General features: G+C 43.3%; 1 protein-coding gene across 4 annotated transcripts in view; it reads right to left on the reverse strand.

Annotated features, from left to right (window-relative positions):
* The window catches only part of OSBPL9 (oxysterol binding protein like 9), a 146754-nt gene that overhangs the window by 124162 nt on the left and 5905 nt on the right, over positions 1-16687 (reverse strand). For all 4 annotated transcript variants that reach the window (XM_077825428.1, XM_077825427.1, XM_077825426.1 and 1 more), the window contains exon 2: positions 8278-8328. In XM_077825428.1, coding sequence (XP_077681554.1) covers positions 8278-8328 — 51 coding nt within the window. The remainder of the gene's footprint in view (positions 1-8277; positions 8329-16687) is intronic.

A 16687-nucleotide genomic window follows, 5' to 3' on the forward strand; every position in this document is an offset into this window, starting at 1 on the left:
TTACCACCTTCCAGGGAGATGAATTACCTACACCAATGTGTCAGCATAGGTAATATCTATGCTGAAGCACTTCAGCGGCACAACCACAGCTATGCTGCTGTAACATTTCAAGTGTAGACAAGCCCTCAGAGCATCACAGCTAAATACAAGGTGGAACAGATTGTTTAGCAAAAGTAGTTAACACATACTGTAAGAGACCATTCAAAGAGAAGTGGTCTGTTATCTTTGCAAAAAAAGGGGAGGTTACTGGGTTGCAGATTGCTGTAATAAGCCATAACTCCAGTGTCTTTATTAACACCATGTTTTTTAATGTCTAGCAAAATTATGAATTTAAGCTCATTGGCTCATCTTTTGAAGGGGTTATGAATGGCTTCCTCTGAGGAAAAGGACAGATGTGGAGTGATCATTTTGTGAAAAGCATTATCAAGGAGACAGTTTTAGATTCCAATCCAGTTTACAAATTCAAGGGGCCTCAAGAGATCATTAAAACTAGAGAGACAGTACCCAAAACCAGTGTTAAATAAAACTAACGTTATGACTCTCAAACCAACATAATAGCAGGACAGAAACTGATTAGAATTTGACAGTTTAGTTTTCATAGTGCTGATGCCATCCTAGGGGCCACAACCCAAAAGGTGAGAAGTGTTCATAATAATAAAAGTTCACTCGTCTCAAGCAGAGTACAGATATTACACGAGCAGCACTTTTCCCCACATGAATTTCTAAACCACTGGGCTATGCACAATGAGTTTTGTTTTTAGATAAAACTAAATATAGCTAACTGAAAGATGTTTTTTAAATGACTCCTCCTACCTCGAGAAAACCAAGTGGATGTTCTGTTAATATCAAAATGTAACCTGAGCTAATTGGTCTGATGAAAAAGGCAATCAAGCTTATTGCTGCATAGAAGAGAGATGGAGAAGACTGTAATGTGTCCACTTTGCCAATAGTGGGGTGGCGGCATTGAGTCCTGTGACTGGGTGAACCCTGAAGGACAGAAAACCGATTAAGCCAAAAGGACAGGGGACAAGAGGACGACAACCCTCACTGAGGCGTTGCCTATTTTACCCTTACCCGAACTACTCTGGGAGAGAGAAACTGGACTTAGAAACACTTAGAAATCCCCTACGTCATGGGGATTTTTTCTACTGTGAGAAATGCCTATTACCGCCACAGAGCGGTTGGCCGTCTGGGCAAATCAGTGCCCTTTTCACCTCACTGCACTAAAGTGCCTTCAAGCCTGCAACAACACATCAAGATACATGAGTTCCTCTAAGTTAAGGAGCCCCCAAGTGAAGAATAAACTGGACTTACGAATCCCAGGAAATCACCCTGGGGACAGGGTTACTTGTACGTTGTATGGTATTACTGATGTTGCCCATTTCCCTTTATATGCTGCCTCTTCGTTTCCCGTTGTAAATAACGTGTACCCTGTTTGTGGGTTCATCCATTACAGAGGTGTCAGAAGAGTATATGTTCATGGTATCAGGTTAGTCAGAGTTCCTGACTACCTTAGCCAGACAGGTGGTAGTAGCTAGGAGCCCAGGCTGTTGAAACCTACTACAGCCAAAGCAGAAAGACAATGGGTAAGGGCGCTGCTTAATGATTAGCTGCTCTTCGGGGTACAGCAACCCATAAAACCCCCTTAGAAAAAAATTTTCTGTGAGGACCACCAAGATGGAGACCAGTTTAGAAAATAAATGTTACAGCATGAGGGCTGTTTAGTCTATGGCTGGATTTGAATGAGATTATAAAGAGATATTTTGCCAGTCAGATCATTTGGTTGTCTGAACACTTCCAAGCCTATACTCTGAAAGATATGGGAACAGCTTCCACAGCTGTGGTTCCGTAGATCATTCTGGATTGGAAAAGAGGAGAACTGCAAGTTTGAAAAACCATTGGCAATATTTTAATGTATGTTTCACAGTGCTTTTAATAACTTCTGCACGATCCCCTTTGTTTTCCTTTAATGTTGTCAGAATAGTGCCAAATAACTTCACACTTCAGTCTCAACAGCACCCAACTCCCTCACAAGGCAGTATTAACAAGGTTATGTTGTAGTCAAATATTACAGACTTTATAGGTAGATTATGCCCCTTGTGTATTCCATGGCAAATTAATATCAAATTAGAAATTCGGGTATTTTCTGACCTTAACCACTCATAATTGGAAAACTAGTGAAGTGACAACACCATGAGAATCAAGTGAGTGAAATCTGATCAGTAAGTGGAAAGGATTTCTGAACAGACTGTTTAAAAACACTTTTGTTTGTTTTTGTTCACACCTACTTAACTGCAGTGATTAATGAATAATTTAAATAAAGGACATCTTTGTTAAAGATTCAGATTTACACTCCCCCTGCTCTAGACTTCCTTATAAACCACTGTCATATGCCATAACAGCAGTTTAAGTGACACAATAGGGAAAGACTGGGAAAAGGAGACCTAAAAAAAACCTACACTCAAAAAAATGAAAGGGCAATGAACATGGCAACTCAGTAAAGCTCCAAAGAGTAACCTAGGAAATATCAAGCTAAGTTAATGTTCTTATTATGCTTTTTTAATAGTAGCTGATACTACAAAGTTAACCAGATTGCAATCAACTGCCACTCCTTCGCTGGAAGAGAGCTTCACATGTTCCACAAGGGGGCAGGCTTTGCTGAGACTGGCCTCTGCATGGAGAGCTTATGGCAGCACCATGTAGGGTATGTGCAGCTACATGCCACAGTGAAAAGCAGACTGTCCACACTGCGATGTGTGGTTACATATGGCAGCGAAAGGCTTTGGCAGGGGGGAAGCAGTGGGACACTACATTGCTAAAAATAGCAGTGTAGACATCTGAGACACTGCTTAAACACAGACAGCCATGTATGGTATATACCTTAAGGTTCTGGCATATCTTTACTCGCCTAAGCAATACCTCACCATCTACCATGCTAGTTATGCCCACACTAGAGGGACTGTGATGAGGTGGATAAACCCCACACTGGAGAGACAGGGATGCAAGAACAACTCTGGGCCCAAAAAGCCCCACCACAGCAAGCCTGCTGAGTATGTTCTAGTTGGAGGAGGAGTTTAAAAGAAAGTCTGTTCAGCACAGCATGGTAGTGGGTGGAGAGAGGCAAGCCTGCACTCACTACTGTGGAAAGACTACAACAAACAGGAGGGGACTGCTGCGTGAAGCCAGTACTCCCTAGTCTGCTGAGGCCCATGGTCCAGATTGCAAGGAACAACTACAAGCCACAATGCCCAGAGTGGTAGGAAGAGGCAAAGGGTATTAGTCTGACTGCTGATAGGGATATCTTCCTTACAGTGCTCCAGAGAGCCCATCGATCAGAACTCTGGGGCAGCTCCTCCTACGCCTTTAACAGCTAGACACAGCTGTCACCGTAGACTTGAGACACAGAGCAGGGCTGCCACCACAGACTCTGACCATTGGGTGGGCCCCCACCTGGCTCACAACTGATGGAGAATGATGACATAAGGGCCCAGTCCTGCTGAAGGACATAAGGAAGGGCAACTGAGAAGCGAGGAAGGAAGAGGGGTGACATGGATGTGGTGAAGCTGCTGAAGATCCAACAACAACAGGCAATCCAGCTGCAGCAACAGAATTAATTACTGCAATGGCTGGCCACCCAGAACAGCAGCAATTCATCTGGAAGCTAACCACACAGCACCAAGAACAGAAACACCACCAAGTCCAGCATATGGCAGCACAACAAGCTCCAGAAGCCACTGCTAACCCAGGATCAGGGTCCCCTAGGGCAGTGCTTCTCAAGCTATCTGATGTGGGGGACCAGCAATTTTTTTTTCCAATGTGCGCGCAGACCGGCAGCCGATGGCTCGCGGACCGGCACTGGTCCGCGTACAACCACTTTGAGTTGTACTGCCCTAGGGTGATCCTGATGCCAGGGATCCTAGCCAGGCTGATGAAGACAGGCCCAGAGGATGACCCGGAACCTTCTTGGTAACATTTGAACATTGTGGCCACCATGGTAGCATGGCCACCTGGCCATACTCTTGACTCCATACCTGACAAGGCCGGCCCAGGCAACCTATAGGGTGCTAGATACGAGGATGCCTAAAACTATAATAAGGTCAAGGCAGTCATTCTTCTCGGAGACATACCAACAGTACTTCCAGAGGGAAAAGCACCACCAGGGGACTGCCATCAGGTAGTGGCCTAGCACCTCAAGGATTGTTGATCATGGATTATAGCACATGGTATTCTGAGGCCATTCCGCTTCACACAACCAATGTGGTGACCACAGCTATGGAACTCATGATGGTCTTTGTGAGGGCGGGGATCCCCACAGAAACAGACCAGGAGATGAGCTTCATGTCACAATTGATGAAAAATATATGTGAGCTACTGAAAAATCAAATCTCCAGGTCATCTGTCTACTACCCCCAAAAGACAGACTAATCTAACACTTCAACAGGACCCTGAAAGGGATGATAAAGTTTGTGGCTGATGAGCCTCACCACAGGGATCACTTGTTATTGCTCCTGCTATTTGCAGTGCACAAGGTTTCACAAGCGTCTATGGGGTTCTCACCCTTTGAGTTGTTATATGGGAGACAACCCCAGGGGATTCTACATCTAGCTGGTAAACCTGGGATCTTGCTCCTCCCAGAGTCACTGCACTAATAAAGCACATTCTCCAGCTCTGAGAGAAGCTGAAGACACCAGGGACTTTTGCCCCTTACAGGCCCAAAATTGTCAAGAACAAGCCTATAATAGGGGCGTCCATCCACACAAATGCCAAACTGGAGACAGAGTATTGCTGTTGCTGCCTAGCTTGGAATCAAAGTTAATGGCAAGGACCCTTTGAGGTAGTACACCAGGTAGCAGCAGTGTATTACGAGATCTGACAACCTGGGAAGAACGAAGAGACCCTGGTTTATCATACAAGTCTTCTGAAGCCCTGACAAGACAGCAAGAACTTATTCATAAACCCATTACCCCCTGATCCAGAGCTAAGTCCCCATGCACCATTATCCCAGGGCCAGAGAATTCCCTTGAGGGGAGGAAGGGCTTCAGCTGCCCCAATGGACTCATACATTGCAGATGGTCTACTCTTTACCTTCCACATTCTAGTCACAACCAAGATGAACCCATCTGTTTTGTCAACCTCACAACAGAGCGCAGACAAAAAGGTCTGTGAGAGTCATCATCCCCTGTCCAGAAAGATGCAGGAAGCTATCCATTAGGAGCTGCAGGCAATGTTGGACCACAGGGTGGTAGAGGAATCCCAGAGATGCTGGGGACCCAATGTCCTGCTGCCCAAGGCAGATGGGACAACTCAGTTTTGCAACAACTTTAGAAAGATGAATGCAATATCCACATTTGATGCATATTCATATTGTTGACTGATTGGGGGACATGAAGTACATCTCAACCTTAGATCTGACCAAGGCTTCTCAAGAGAAAACAACCTTTGCAACATCTTTCAGCCTGTACTATTTCAAAACTATGCCCTTCAGCCTTCACGGGGCCGCAGCCATCTTCTAACAGTTGACAGAGACAGCCCTGCAACCACACAGCCAATATGAGGCAGTCTACATAAACGATATAGACCTATACAGCTGTGATTGGAAGAAACACCTCAAGCATATATTGGTGGTCCTAGGGGCCTCAAAGAAGCTTGCCTCACCACAAATCTGGCCAAGTGCTGGTTGGGATTTCATGAGGTGATGTATCTGGAATACACAATTAGAAGGGGCAACCTTAGGCCTTTAATTGGAAAGGTCAGGTCTCGACTGATTGCCCTGTGCCATCAACAAGGAAACAAGTTAGATGATTTTGGAGTCTGGCTAGCCACTATATGCAGTTCATACCCCGTTTCATCACAATAACTGCACCCCTCACTCACTCAAGTGAAGAACTCTATCTCCAAGATGATCACCTGGTCTGAGGTCTGTAACAAAGCCTTCAGGATCTTGAAAGACTGCCTGAGCAGTGAACTGGTCCTCTTCCTCTCGGACTTCATGTGATTGTTCATACTCCACATAGGCATTTCAGATGTGGGGCGACAGTCACTGCTATCCCAAGACTTTAATGAGGAAGAAAATCCAATATGCTACATTGACCAGAAACTATTCCCACAAGAGGGCCTACTCAATCATAGAAAAACAGAACTTGGCCGTCATAGAAGCATTGTGGTATTACCTACAGGAAAATCCCTTCCTCCTGATAATTGATCATGCACCCCTCCACTGGATAAATACCATGAAAGACACTAAACCCACAAATTATGAGGTGATATTTGGCCTCACAACCTTATGCCTTCCAGATAGCCCATAGGCTAGGGAACAAACTCCAGAATGCCTGATGGGCATGCTCCAGTTGGAGAAGAAGTTTAAAAGGGAGTCTCTTCAGCACAGCAGGGTGGTGGGCAGAGAGAGACAGGCCTGTATTCATGGCTAAAGAGGGACTACTGCAGACAGGTATCCCCAGGAGGGAACCGATGCACAAAGTCAAGACTCCCTAGCCTGCTGAGGCTCGTGGGCTGGATGACAAAGAACAACTGCAAGTCACAATGCATCCTGAGGTGGTACAGAGTGGCAGGAAAAGGCACAGGAGAGAGTGTTAGCTGGACTGCAGATAGTGGGTGCCTTCCTTAGAGAGGGCCCCTGAGTTAGAATTCAGGGGAGTCGGAGGAGCTGGATTCCTCTACCCCCTTAACTGTTAGGTGGGGCTGACGCCACAGACTGACCATAGGCAGGGTGGCCTAGCATAGTCCCCCTTTTCCACCCCGCTCACAGGTGCGGGCAGTGTACTTACTCTACATGCTGCCGTAAGCATAGACATAGCCTGATAAATTTACAACTCACCCCCACCAGGGCTGAGAAAAGACAGAAGATGGACATAAAAGGCTTTTCAGAGAATAAGTGCTTTCTCACATAGGATAGCATTTCAAGACAAAGATTTGTCAAGATGACGTTTACTTTGCAGAGAGTGGTTCGAGTGCATATTGCCTTTAAAAAGGTTAGAATTAAAAAGCCAACAGGACACAAAACACTAAACACGGAAATATGGAGTTGAAGTTGTTTCTCTCAGTCCGATGACCTCCCTCCATGAGCATCAGGATACTGGGACTCCCCAAATCCCTTTAGTGGGCTCTCAGGAATCCACCTGCAATCTTAGATACAAACGGAATGGAACAGAAGCAAGGAGCAGAGTTCTGCTCCAACACAATGGAACAGTGTGTCAGAGTACAGCTCCCCTTTGTCCACTTCTCTAACTCCAGACTCTCAGCACGAAACCCCCTTTGCCCCATGCTCTCCACATAGCTTCACAGGTTCCTTCACAGCTTTGTTCACTCTTCCCTGACACATCTGCTCACTCCCTCTCAGCTCCCCATGGTATGACTGCATTTGCACTAGGTGTACCAGGAGGGATGGGGATGAGTACAAATGGAGACGTAAGGGAAGTGGTTTTGCTTGTTGGGACTGAAGGTTGGGGAGAGAACTTGTGAGAGGTGGAGGGGAGAAGCTCAGCGTCTGCAGAGAATTACAGATGCTCGAGGGTTCCCCTCAGCACAGCGGCCTCACAGCACAGGGAGTCCTTCAAGCACAAATGCCTCAACACAGATACACTCAGATTTTCTGATGCAGCTAACTGGGTCTCCCCATCTACTCAATTCACACTGCTCCCCATCAGCTGAAAATTCTTTCGTTTTGCTTGCTGTGCTCTTCCTTCCCCCACACTCCTTTTTTCTGCTCAGCTTTCTGTTTACCACCTCAGATCAATAGCTGTCTGATGCTGTGACACCACGTATAACAGCACTGTCGAGAGGCAGGTATTGTTGAATGGCATAAAAAAGGGCAGAAAGACAAAGTGGCAATATTACAGAGATCATGTCAGATCAGAATGACAGAGAAAATCATTTTTAGGTAGATAGTGTGAGAGTTCAGCAGGCATTTTGGGCCTAAGCTCACTCTCTTAAACGATCTAAAAAGTAAAAACCAAAAGAATGTGACTTTCTCATTGTACATGGTCAGTGGATCACAATACTGTCTAGTTCTTATACAGCTCTTTATCCATAGATCTCAGAGCATTTGATGAAGGAGGTAAGTATTGTTATGCCTGTTTTACATATAGGGAAACTGAGGCCAAGGAGGGGCCAAGTGATTTGCCCAAGGTAAACCAGCAGCCCTGTGGCAGAGTCAGGAACTGAACCTAGGTCTCTCAAGTCCCCAGTCCAGTGCCCTATCCAGTAAAACCACATTACCCACGTTGTAAGGTGTTAAGAAACATAAGAGAAAATACTTACTCTGAGTCTAACACACCCTCTTCGTGATCCTCTCATCATTTTGTCCTTTGACTGAAAGAGAGGACAGATTAATTCAATTAATAATCTTACTAAGAATTCACATAAAAAATTATTCAAGACAATCTGGAAAGAAGTAAAACGTTTTGGAGTAAAGTTTTATGGACTGGTGAAATAAAACTACCGCTATGACAGAGGTTGTACTCCATATAGCACAGGAAGAAAGAAACCATAACACACAACCATCTGTTTTCTGGTGTTAAGTATGTTAGGAGGTAATGTCATGGCATAGGATAGTAGCTCTTCTAAAGGTGTCACACAATAGAGAGTCAATAAAGCCCACATCAAACCACATATAAAACTTCTTGAAGAAAGAGACTAAGGGGTCCATATACTCATCCACTAAACCAAGTGGAGAGGAGCAGACGCAAGTCGAACTGAGCATGAGGATATGAGAAAAGGCAAAATAGTGACTCCATAACGTGGTCCTTTCACTCCCAACAGTCTCACGAACGACCTTCCACCTAACATCATAAAAAGCCCCACCTTTTAGATGGGCTGTACAAAAATAAAGGCTTGTCTACCTAGGAAACTTACAGCAGCATAGTTAAACCACAATAGTTATACCAGCATAACCCCCTGTGGGCACTTTTTCTGAAACAAGAATGGCTTTTTGACTTAGCTTAAACTGCTTCTGAAGTGACATAAGCAAAACTGGAAAACGGCCATCTTATCCTGGAATAAGAATGCCCACATAGGCAATTATACTGGCATAACTATAGCTCTTTAATTCACAGCTTAGCTAATGGTGGTATAAATTTTCCACATAGAGAAGCCCTAAATAAGCTCCCTAGATAGCCAAGGTACACATGCAGCACAGTTGACCTTCACTCCAAATGTCAGTAATCGAGTCAGAGCAATCTGAACGTCAGGCTCCTGACCAGAGCCCACATGGCTTGCTTTCATGTCTACCTACTAGGCTACCCTGCCTCCCAACCAAGTTATTGAACCTTTATTGTTTAGTATCCCCATCTAGAAAAGGGACTGGTACACTCCTGTCATAGATCAAGGAGCATTTATATGGGGAATTCAGGTGGAAGCATAATTAACAGATCAGGGAGCGGAGGTCTGGTTTGAGGTAAACAAAGAAAATATTCTCTTACCTTATCTGTCTCCACACTCTCCCTCCCCCCATTCTACATTTCACTGACAGAGACTCATGTCTAGTTTTCAAATAGAGGCAATGTCAAACATTTTACTAGTCCTGGCACTGGCTCATGCAGGAAGCCATTTACAAAAATCTACCAATGTTTCAAATACTGTGGTGTAATATGGACAGATCAGGGAGCACAAAGAAACATTAGACCCTTGAAAAAATGCCCAGAAGATTTCTTTTTTTTTAGTACTTAATTGTCAAAGAACATTCTAGTCATCAACAGGAATTAATCCTAGAACTATGAAAGCAAGGAGTTTTTTTGGAAGGTGGAGCTGTAACAGGGCTGTGGTTGCAACCTGAGCTACAGAGAGGCAGTCCCTCTCCTTTAATACTCCTTAGAGCCAAGCCTGAAACCCTCATCTTTCCAGTCAAGAATTCAGGCATATATTATTACTTGAGCCAGAGTAAGAGGTTCAATAGCTGTCAGCTATTGAAATAGCCCTATTTTCTTTCTAAGCTGCAACCAGGCAATATAGTGCAACATGCTCATATACATTAGGTTCCCCCTTAAGTCAATAGCAAAGAAATCCTATCGGCATCAATGAGAGAAGAACTGGGCGCCAAACCATCCACTACAAGAATCACTAATAAATTACAACCTACTATCTCTAAATACCAAGGCATGAGTTTAAGGAGATTTAACTATACAGAAAGTATGAAGGGATAGTTAAAAGTGCTTTTGAGCTAGAGACAGACCAAGAAGTGCTAGAGTCAAAATTTCAAGTCAGGTCAATGTTTTGGGTGCGTGGGGATGAGTTTTTAGTTTGTTTTATAACCTGTACTCAATCTGTCAAACAGCTTTTCTTCAAACGTAGGAGAAGCATCCTTTGCCATCAGAATAAATATAGCAGTTTTCAAGCCAAACTAGGTTTCCAAGCCAAAGTTTGGGGAGCAAAAATAGGTTTGTTTATTTAAAAGAGACTGTTTGCAACGTTAATTACACGAAGACAAATGCTTAATCTAGAATGTATATTAAATATACATTTTCTGTGCAGATTTCCTTGAAAGCACTGCCACTTTGGGGCAAAGAAGAAAGGCACAAGATAGGGGAATAGAGCAAAGGGATAGTATCAACTGCTGAAAGAAGCTGTGTTAGCCCCTATATTTGAAAATGTACATAGAGGGACTCCCCTCTCAGACACAGAAAGTTAGAACACAAGCAATGCTGCATTGCAGACAGACAATGCCTGAGATCATCTGACTAGGTTGCCCTGGGGGAATCCAAAAGCTTGGATCCTAAACTCTAGGCCAGGAGATGGGAAAGCACTATGGAGCTTGTATCTCCCTCTGGTGGATGCAAGCAGCAGCAGCTGCAGGCTGCAGAAATCCCATCCAGCCCATAACTAACAATCCAAGTCCCTTGATTAGTAGGGGAATGACATAAATAAGAGGGACTTCTTAAGATCACCTCACATTGGAGGGAGAAAAAAAAGTGTAACTGCATGAGTCACTGTTATAAAATAAATCTTGTGAATCGATGGATCCAGTTACATTGACCTCAGGCTGAGTCTGGGACAGAGGGTTGGGGTGCAGGAGAGGGTGAGGGGTGCAAGCTCTGGGAGGGACTTTGGGTGCAGGAGGGGGCTCCGGGTTGGGGCAGAGTGTTGGGGTGCTGCCTCCAGGAGGGGGGTCAGGGCTGGGAGTTGTGGTACAGAAGGGGGTATGGAGTGCTGGCTCTGGGAGGGGGCTCAGGCCTTGAGGAAGGGCTTGGTGCAGGAGAGGGTTCAGGGTGCAGGCTCTGGGAGGGGGCTCAGCGCTGGGAGTGCAGGAGGGGGCATGGGATGTTGGCTCCGGGGTGGGGCTCAGGGGTGGGGTGTGGGCTCCTGCCAGGAGGCACTTACCTCAGGCAGCAGCGCAGTGGGGCTAAGGGAGGCTCCCTGTCTGCCCCAGCTCTCCGCCGCCCCCAGAAGGGGCCAACACACCCCTGTGGCCCCTGGAGGGAGGAGGAGGGAACATGTGGCTGCCCCCCTCTGCAGGCGCTGCACCCACAACTCCCATTGGCCACAGTTCCCAGCCAATGAGAGCTACGGGGGCGGTGTTTGCAGGCCAGGAGCAGCACACAGAGACCCCTGCCTCTCCCCCACAGGGCCACGCTGGCTGCTTCTAGGAGCAGCGTCGGACCCACAGGGAGCCTGGCTTAGCAGCAGCCCCACTACACCCCTGGACATCGCGATCAACTGGGAGAGTCTCCAGGACTGACCAGTTGATCGGGATCTACAGACTGGTGACCACTGCTATAAGGAACTTCACTCACTTCACCAGGACTCTGATTAGAGGACTCCAAAGTAGCACATCTATTTGCAGAAGAGGTCCTTAACACTTACGCAAGTATCAGAGTAACAGCCGTGTTAGTCTGTATTCGCAAAAAGAAAAGGAGGACTTGTGGCACCTTAGAGACTAACCAATTTATTTGAGCATGAGCTTTCGTGAGCTACAGCTCACTGATGAAGTGAGCTGTAGCTCACGAAAGCTCATGCTCAAATAAATTGGTTAGTCTCTAAGGTGCCACAAGTACTCCTCTACTTACGCAAGTAGTTAACTTTAACTTTGCAGGGTCACGACCTCAATACTCTCTTGCTTGTGTAGAAAAACAAGCGCTTTACGGTTTTTCAATCACATTTCCCAAAAATCAGCAGGGAGACTCAGGACCGGGCATAGAAACAGCAATTACAGTTATGTTACAAAAAATAAAACTACTTCAAGTTGGTCATGTCCCTTTAGTGTCTGCTCTAATGTTATAAGTGACACATTTGTATTAATATTTCCAATGAAAACAAGTCAACAGTTAATATTAACCAATTAATTTCTATTCTGTTCTATGCAGAATGTTATACCACATTCATCACTATAGTATCTTCTTCCAGTAGTAGTCCATCAAATGTAGTTCACTCTCTTTCATTGAGGTCCCACTCTTGCAAATCTAGTTGTTCAGAGTAACCAATAATTCATTTGGCATACTAAATTCCCTCCCCACTCCAATCAAAGATTTTATAGGAGCAATGATTCAAATAATTTATAATTGAAAAACTATACAAGAAATTTAAGTTAAGAAAAAGAACATTGGGTCTTTGGCCTCATGCCTCACAACATATTAAGAAGTGTTGATATCTGGATACTACCACACCTTGCCAAAATGTTCTTCTATTAAGAAAGCCACCTTTAAGTTGCACAATCAGTGAAATGGAGCCCCTCCTCATGGAACACAGCAGAAATATATACCCACAATCCAGATATCACAATGATTTCTTCCTAGAGAGAATTAAATAGCATTTTGAACACACTACTATTTTTGCAGATGTTGTTACATTACTTATGAGATGGTTAATCCTGTTTGTTCCTTATCAATTTTTGGTGCTCTTTGTATTTTATACATATTGCAGCAATGTTCTTTCACTGAGAAAAATGCAAATTTTATAGCCAGCCAAAATAATATTTTCACTACATGGAGACCAATTTTTTCCCAAGCACAATGTAGTTATTTTGAGGCAGATGTAGTGACAAGGAAGTATAATATAAATTAAGCTGCAGCTCAATCAGAATTTATAAGAACCAGCAGTGAGGTAAGACTTTTCATGCAGTGAGAGTGCAAAAGTGTCTTCCAGAAACATCCTAACTGCGTACAGATACTGTAAAGCTGGCCTTCCATTAAGTTACTTTTGACCTGCACAAAATGCAACTCATGTAGTACAGAATTAGGCTAATTTCTGGCATTTTTAGTAAGATGCAACTTCATAAGATCAAAACTTATGCTTTGATCCATTTCAAAATTGAAATAACCTCTATGTATAGGGTCACTGTTGATTTCACTGGGAAAGCTGAAATACTGTGTAGAAAGCTAGACTTCTGTACAATACTCAGCTGCTAAGTATGCCCCAGGCCAGGTCTACACTTCAAACTTTTACCAGCTCAGGTATGTCACTCAGGAATATGAAAGAGTACAATCCCTTAATTCACAACTGTGCCAGCAAAAGCCCCTGGTGCAGACACAGGTACATGGGCAAAACTGTACTTTGGCCAGTTACAGATTATTTTGTTTCATGGGGCTGTAATAAGCTATACTGGCAAAAACGCAGTGAGTTTTGCCAATATAAGCTATGTTCACACTAGGACACACAGCAAGTACTTCACTACTGAGCAAAATAGAAGTGAGACACTTTTTCCAAAATAAGAACATCCACGCAGATTTGCAATAAAACAAAAAATGTTAATTAAAACAAGTTCAGGTATTTCAGTGCAAACCTGTATGTAGGCAAGCCCCTAAGTGAGTCCACAGAGCTCTGTCAGTGTTGAAGACCCAGACTGGATATGTGCAAGGAGGTGGGGGTTAGAGAGAGAGAGAGAGAGAATATGGAAAGGGAGAAAGACAACAACTGACTGCTTGGGGTATGTTTCCACTGAAGAGTTAACCTGTATGATTGGCAGAGAGCCCAGCTTAGCCCAGCCCAGGGGTGAGCATCCCCACAACAAAACCATACCCACATTACTATGTCACCACTGTTTCTGCACTTGCCCGTGTGTGCGCGTACGTGTTGGAGGGGAGAGGAGGGGAAGGGGAAATATCCCACAATTCTTTCTGCTGAGACTCTCTAGAATTCTTTTCCAATCAGTTATGGAAGAACTTGTCCATCCTTTGGGGAGAACTGTGGAACGGGACTATCAGCACTCAACTGATTTTTGCCTGTGCCCTCACAGCAAAGTGGGTGGGTTGCAGCCCAAGTTAGAGCATAGACCAGGTTATAAATAAATCTCTCCTCTCCCACCTTCCCAAAAGCTGGTAAACTAGCCCAGGTTTAAGGCACCTCCAAACCCAGGTCCAAGGGTTTTCTGTGCAGATGGTTGGGAGGATTGGGTGAAAACTCAGGTAAGAACTGGAGTTAATTGTAAAGCAAAGACTTACCCTTTTAAGTCATAGACAAATAAGCTTGTCTATGCCGTCACCAGACATACTCAGTTGTTTGTGTAAGCAACAAACATAGCTAAAGCAACAACTGCTACAGCTAAAGTTGTATTATGTTCTAAGTCCTGGTCTTCAGACTCTTGACTTTTCCAAATAGCGATCTTTAGAACAAAAGCTTTCCAATCTTAGCCTTGCCCAAAGACAACTTTTTTTGTAGAAGTCTGAAGAGAAACATTTCAGCCATTTGGGAATAAAACAGAGAGTGAATTCTGTGTGCCACAGGTAGCACCCACTGGAATTCTGCATATGGGGTCCCTAAAGTACATAGTACTTAAATACAGTACATATAGACCACCACCATCAGCTAGTTTAATTGCTTCATCCACCTGAACTGCACCTAAGGAAAGGTATGCAGCTAACTGAGAATATGTAGTATATGGCCTCTAAGTCATTAAAATATATATCATAGAAAAGAGAACTGATCACAAAGTTCATATTTTTATCAATATTGTGTTTTGCACAGTAGTTACAAAAACTAAGATCAGCAATAGTTAGGGTTCGGTTTTGTTTGTTTTTAGCAACAACTCAAAGTGAATAATTTAATTTGAAAAAAATCTAGAATTCTTAATTTTTATATTTAAACAGTAATTTTGAACCAAATTATTCACTGATTTACATCTGTGTAAATCCATACAAACTATCTGAGAATGGAATTACTTCACTGTCTCTGAAAGTAGATTTTGACTTACGTGCACAGGAAACACAGGAAAATGCAACCCAACCACATTTGTTTCCAGGAAGTAAGGATTGCCCCATTATTTGGGCGGATACAGTCCCCCAGGAGGCAGCTACAGAGCCCAGAATGACTACCTTAGACATTCCAAACTAGGATTTAAAACTAAACTAGTATTTTCAGGGTTTGTTTGTTTAACATAATGAATGCTTCTGCAGATAAACTCACTTACAACTGAACATGTTAGTATGTTGCATAATTACCCCTGAGAACGGATTTACATATTGCTTGAAATTTGTAAGGTATGTTTTCTTTCCGCAGCAAGAAAACTCTGTAAAACTGCCCAAAATCTAAAGTAACCCTTTTGGAAAGTGTCGAAAACATCAATTTAGAAACATGACATGATAGATAAGCTGAAAAGATCAACACAGGAGGTTGAACAAACATGGAATGATGTTTGTGACTGAACTTTAAGGCTTTGTTCTAGTTTAAGATTTAAAGATGTGTAAGACAACACAGTCTATAATAGACCACTTAGAATGTGTCAGCTAACATTGCAACACCTCATCTTGAAATCCAGATCTAGATAAGTTGAAGATGAGTGAAGCCACACTACAAAAAGTGTTTTCTTACCGTGTTAGCTAACAATTGGAAGCAAACAGAGGTAGAATCCTAGTGAAAACAAGGCAGTTTGTCTTTCACTAGCTTTCTACTGCGTTTTAGTTGCCACATTAACTAACCGTGTGGTAAGAAAACATTTTCCCCCCTAGTGTGGACAATGCCTAAGAGCACGAACAGTGGATTTTATCATGTTCTGCTAATGATCAGGAACTATTAGACAGTTAATATATATGAGAACTGCTAGAGATTTAGATGTCAGGAGACACTAAACATTTCCATCACCTTTTCTTTAATAAAAATTATTTACAAAAGATACCGTTATTTTAAAGTGGAAAAATGATGTATCACTGTTAAAGGAAAACACCAGAAAAGACATCTGTAAATCTTAAAAAGGAAATGTTCTTTAAGGTAGTACATACCACACACAAGATAACCAACAAGGATAAGCAAAGATTATTTGGGGGCCTAGGAAGAGAATATGAGAGTGGGTCCCTCCCCAAAGTTTATTAATAAAGATACCCAAAGACCCCAGAAATATATGTTCCTGCTCTGGATTTTGGAGGGCACACATCACTAGTTTATATGCATTTTTGAAGATTTACAATTCAAGTATAACAAAGTGTGACATACAAAATACTGGTTTCAAATACTATTTTATTCACGGACTTAAGTGCAAAAAATGTTAAAACATTCACCATCTTTAATTCTTTTTGCATTTACATTACTTGGATCAGATTTTAAAATACTACTTGCTTCTTAATCTTGCACATTGTTAATCACGTATGAGTTTGTCCATTTATTAAACTCATTCTCTAAGAGGTCGCAGGCAGTGAAAACAAAACTTTGAGTTTATTACCAGCAGAGGGAGAGTTCATTATGTCATCTGAGAATGGAATGCAGTGACCTTTAAAGGGGTTTATAAAGCAGTTTTGTTTTCCTGCTAAGC

Source organism: Eretmochelys imbricata, chromosome 8 (assembly GCF_965152235.1).
Source record: "Eretmochelys imbricata isolate rEreImb1 chromosome 8, rEreImb1.hap1, whole genome shotgun sequence".
Lineage (NCBI taxonomy): Eukaryota > Metazoa > Chordata > Testudines > Cheloniidae > Eretmochelys > Eretmochelys imbricata.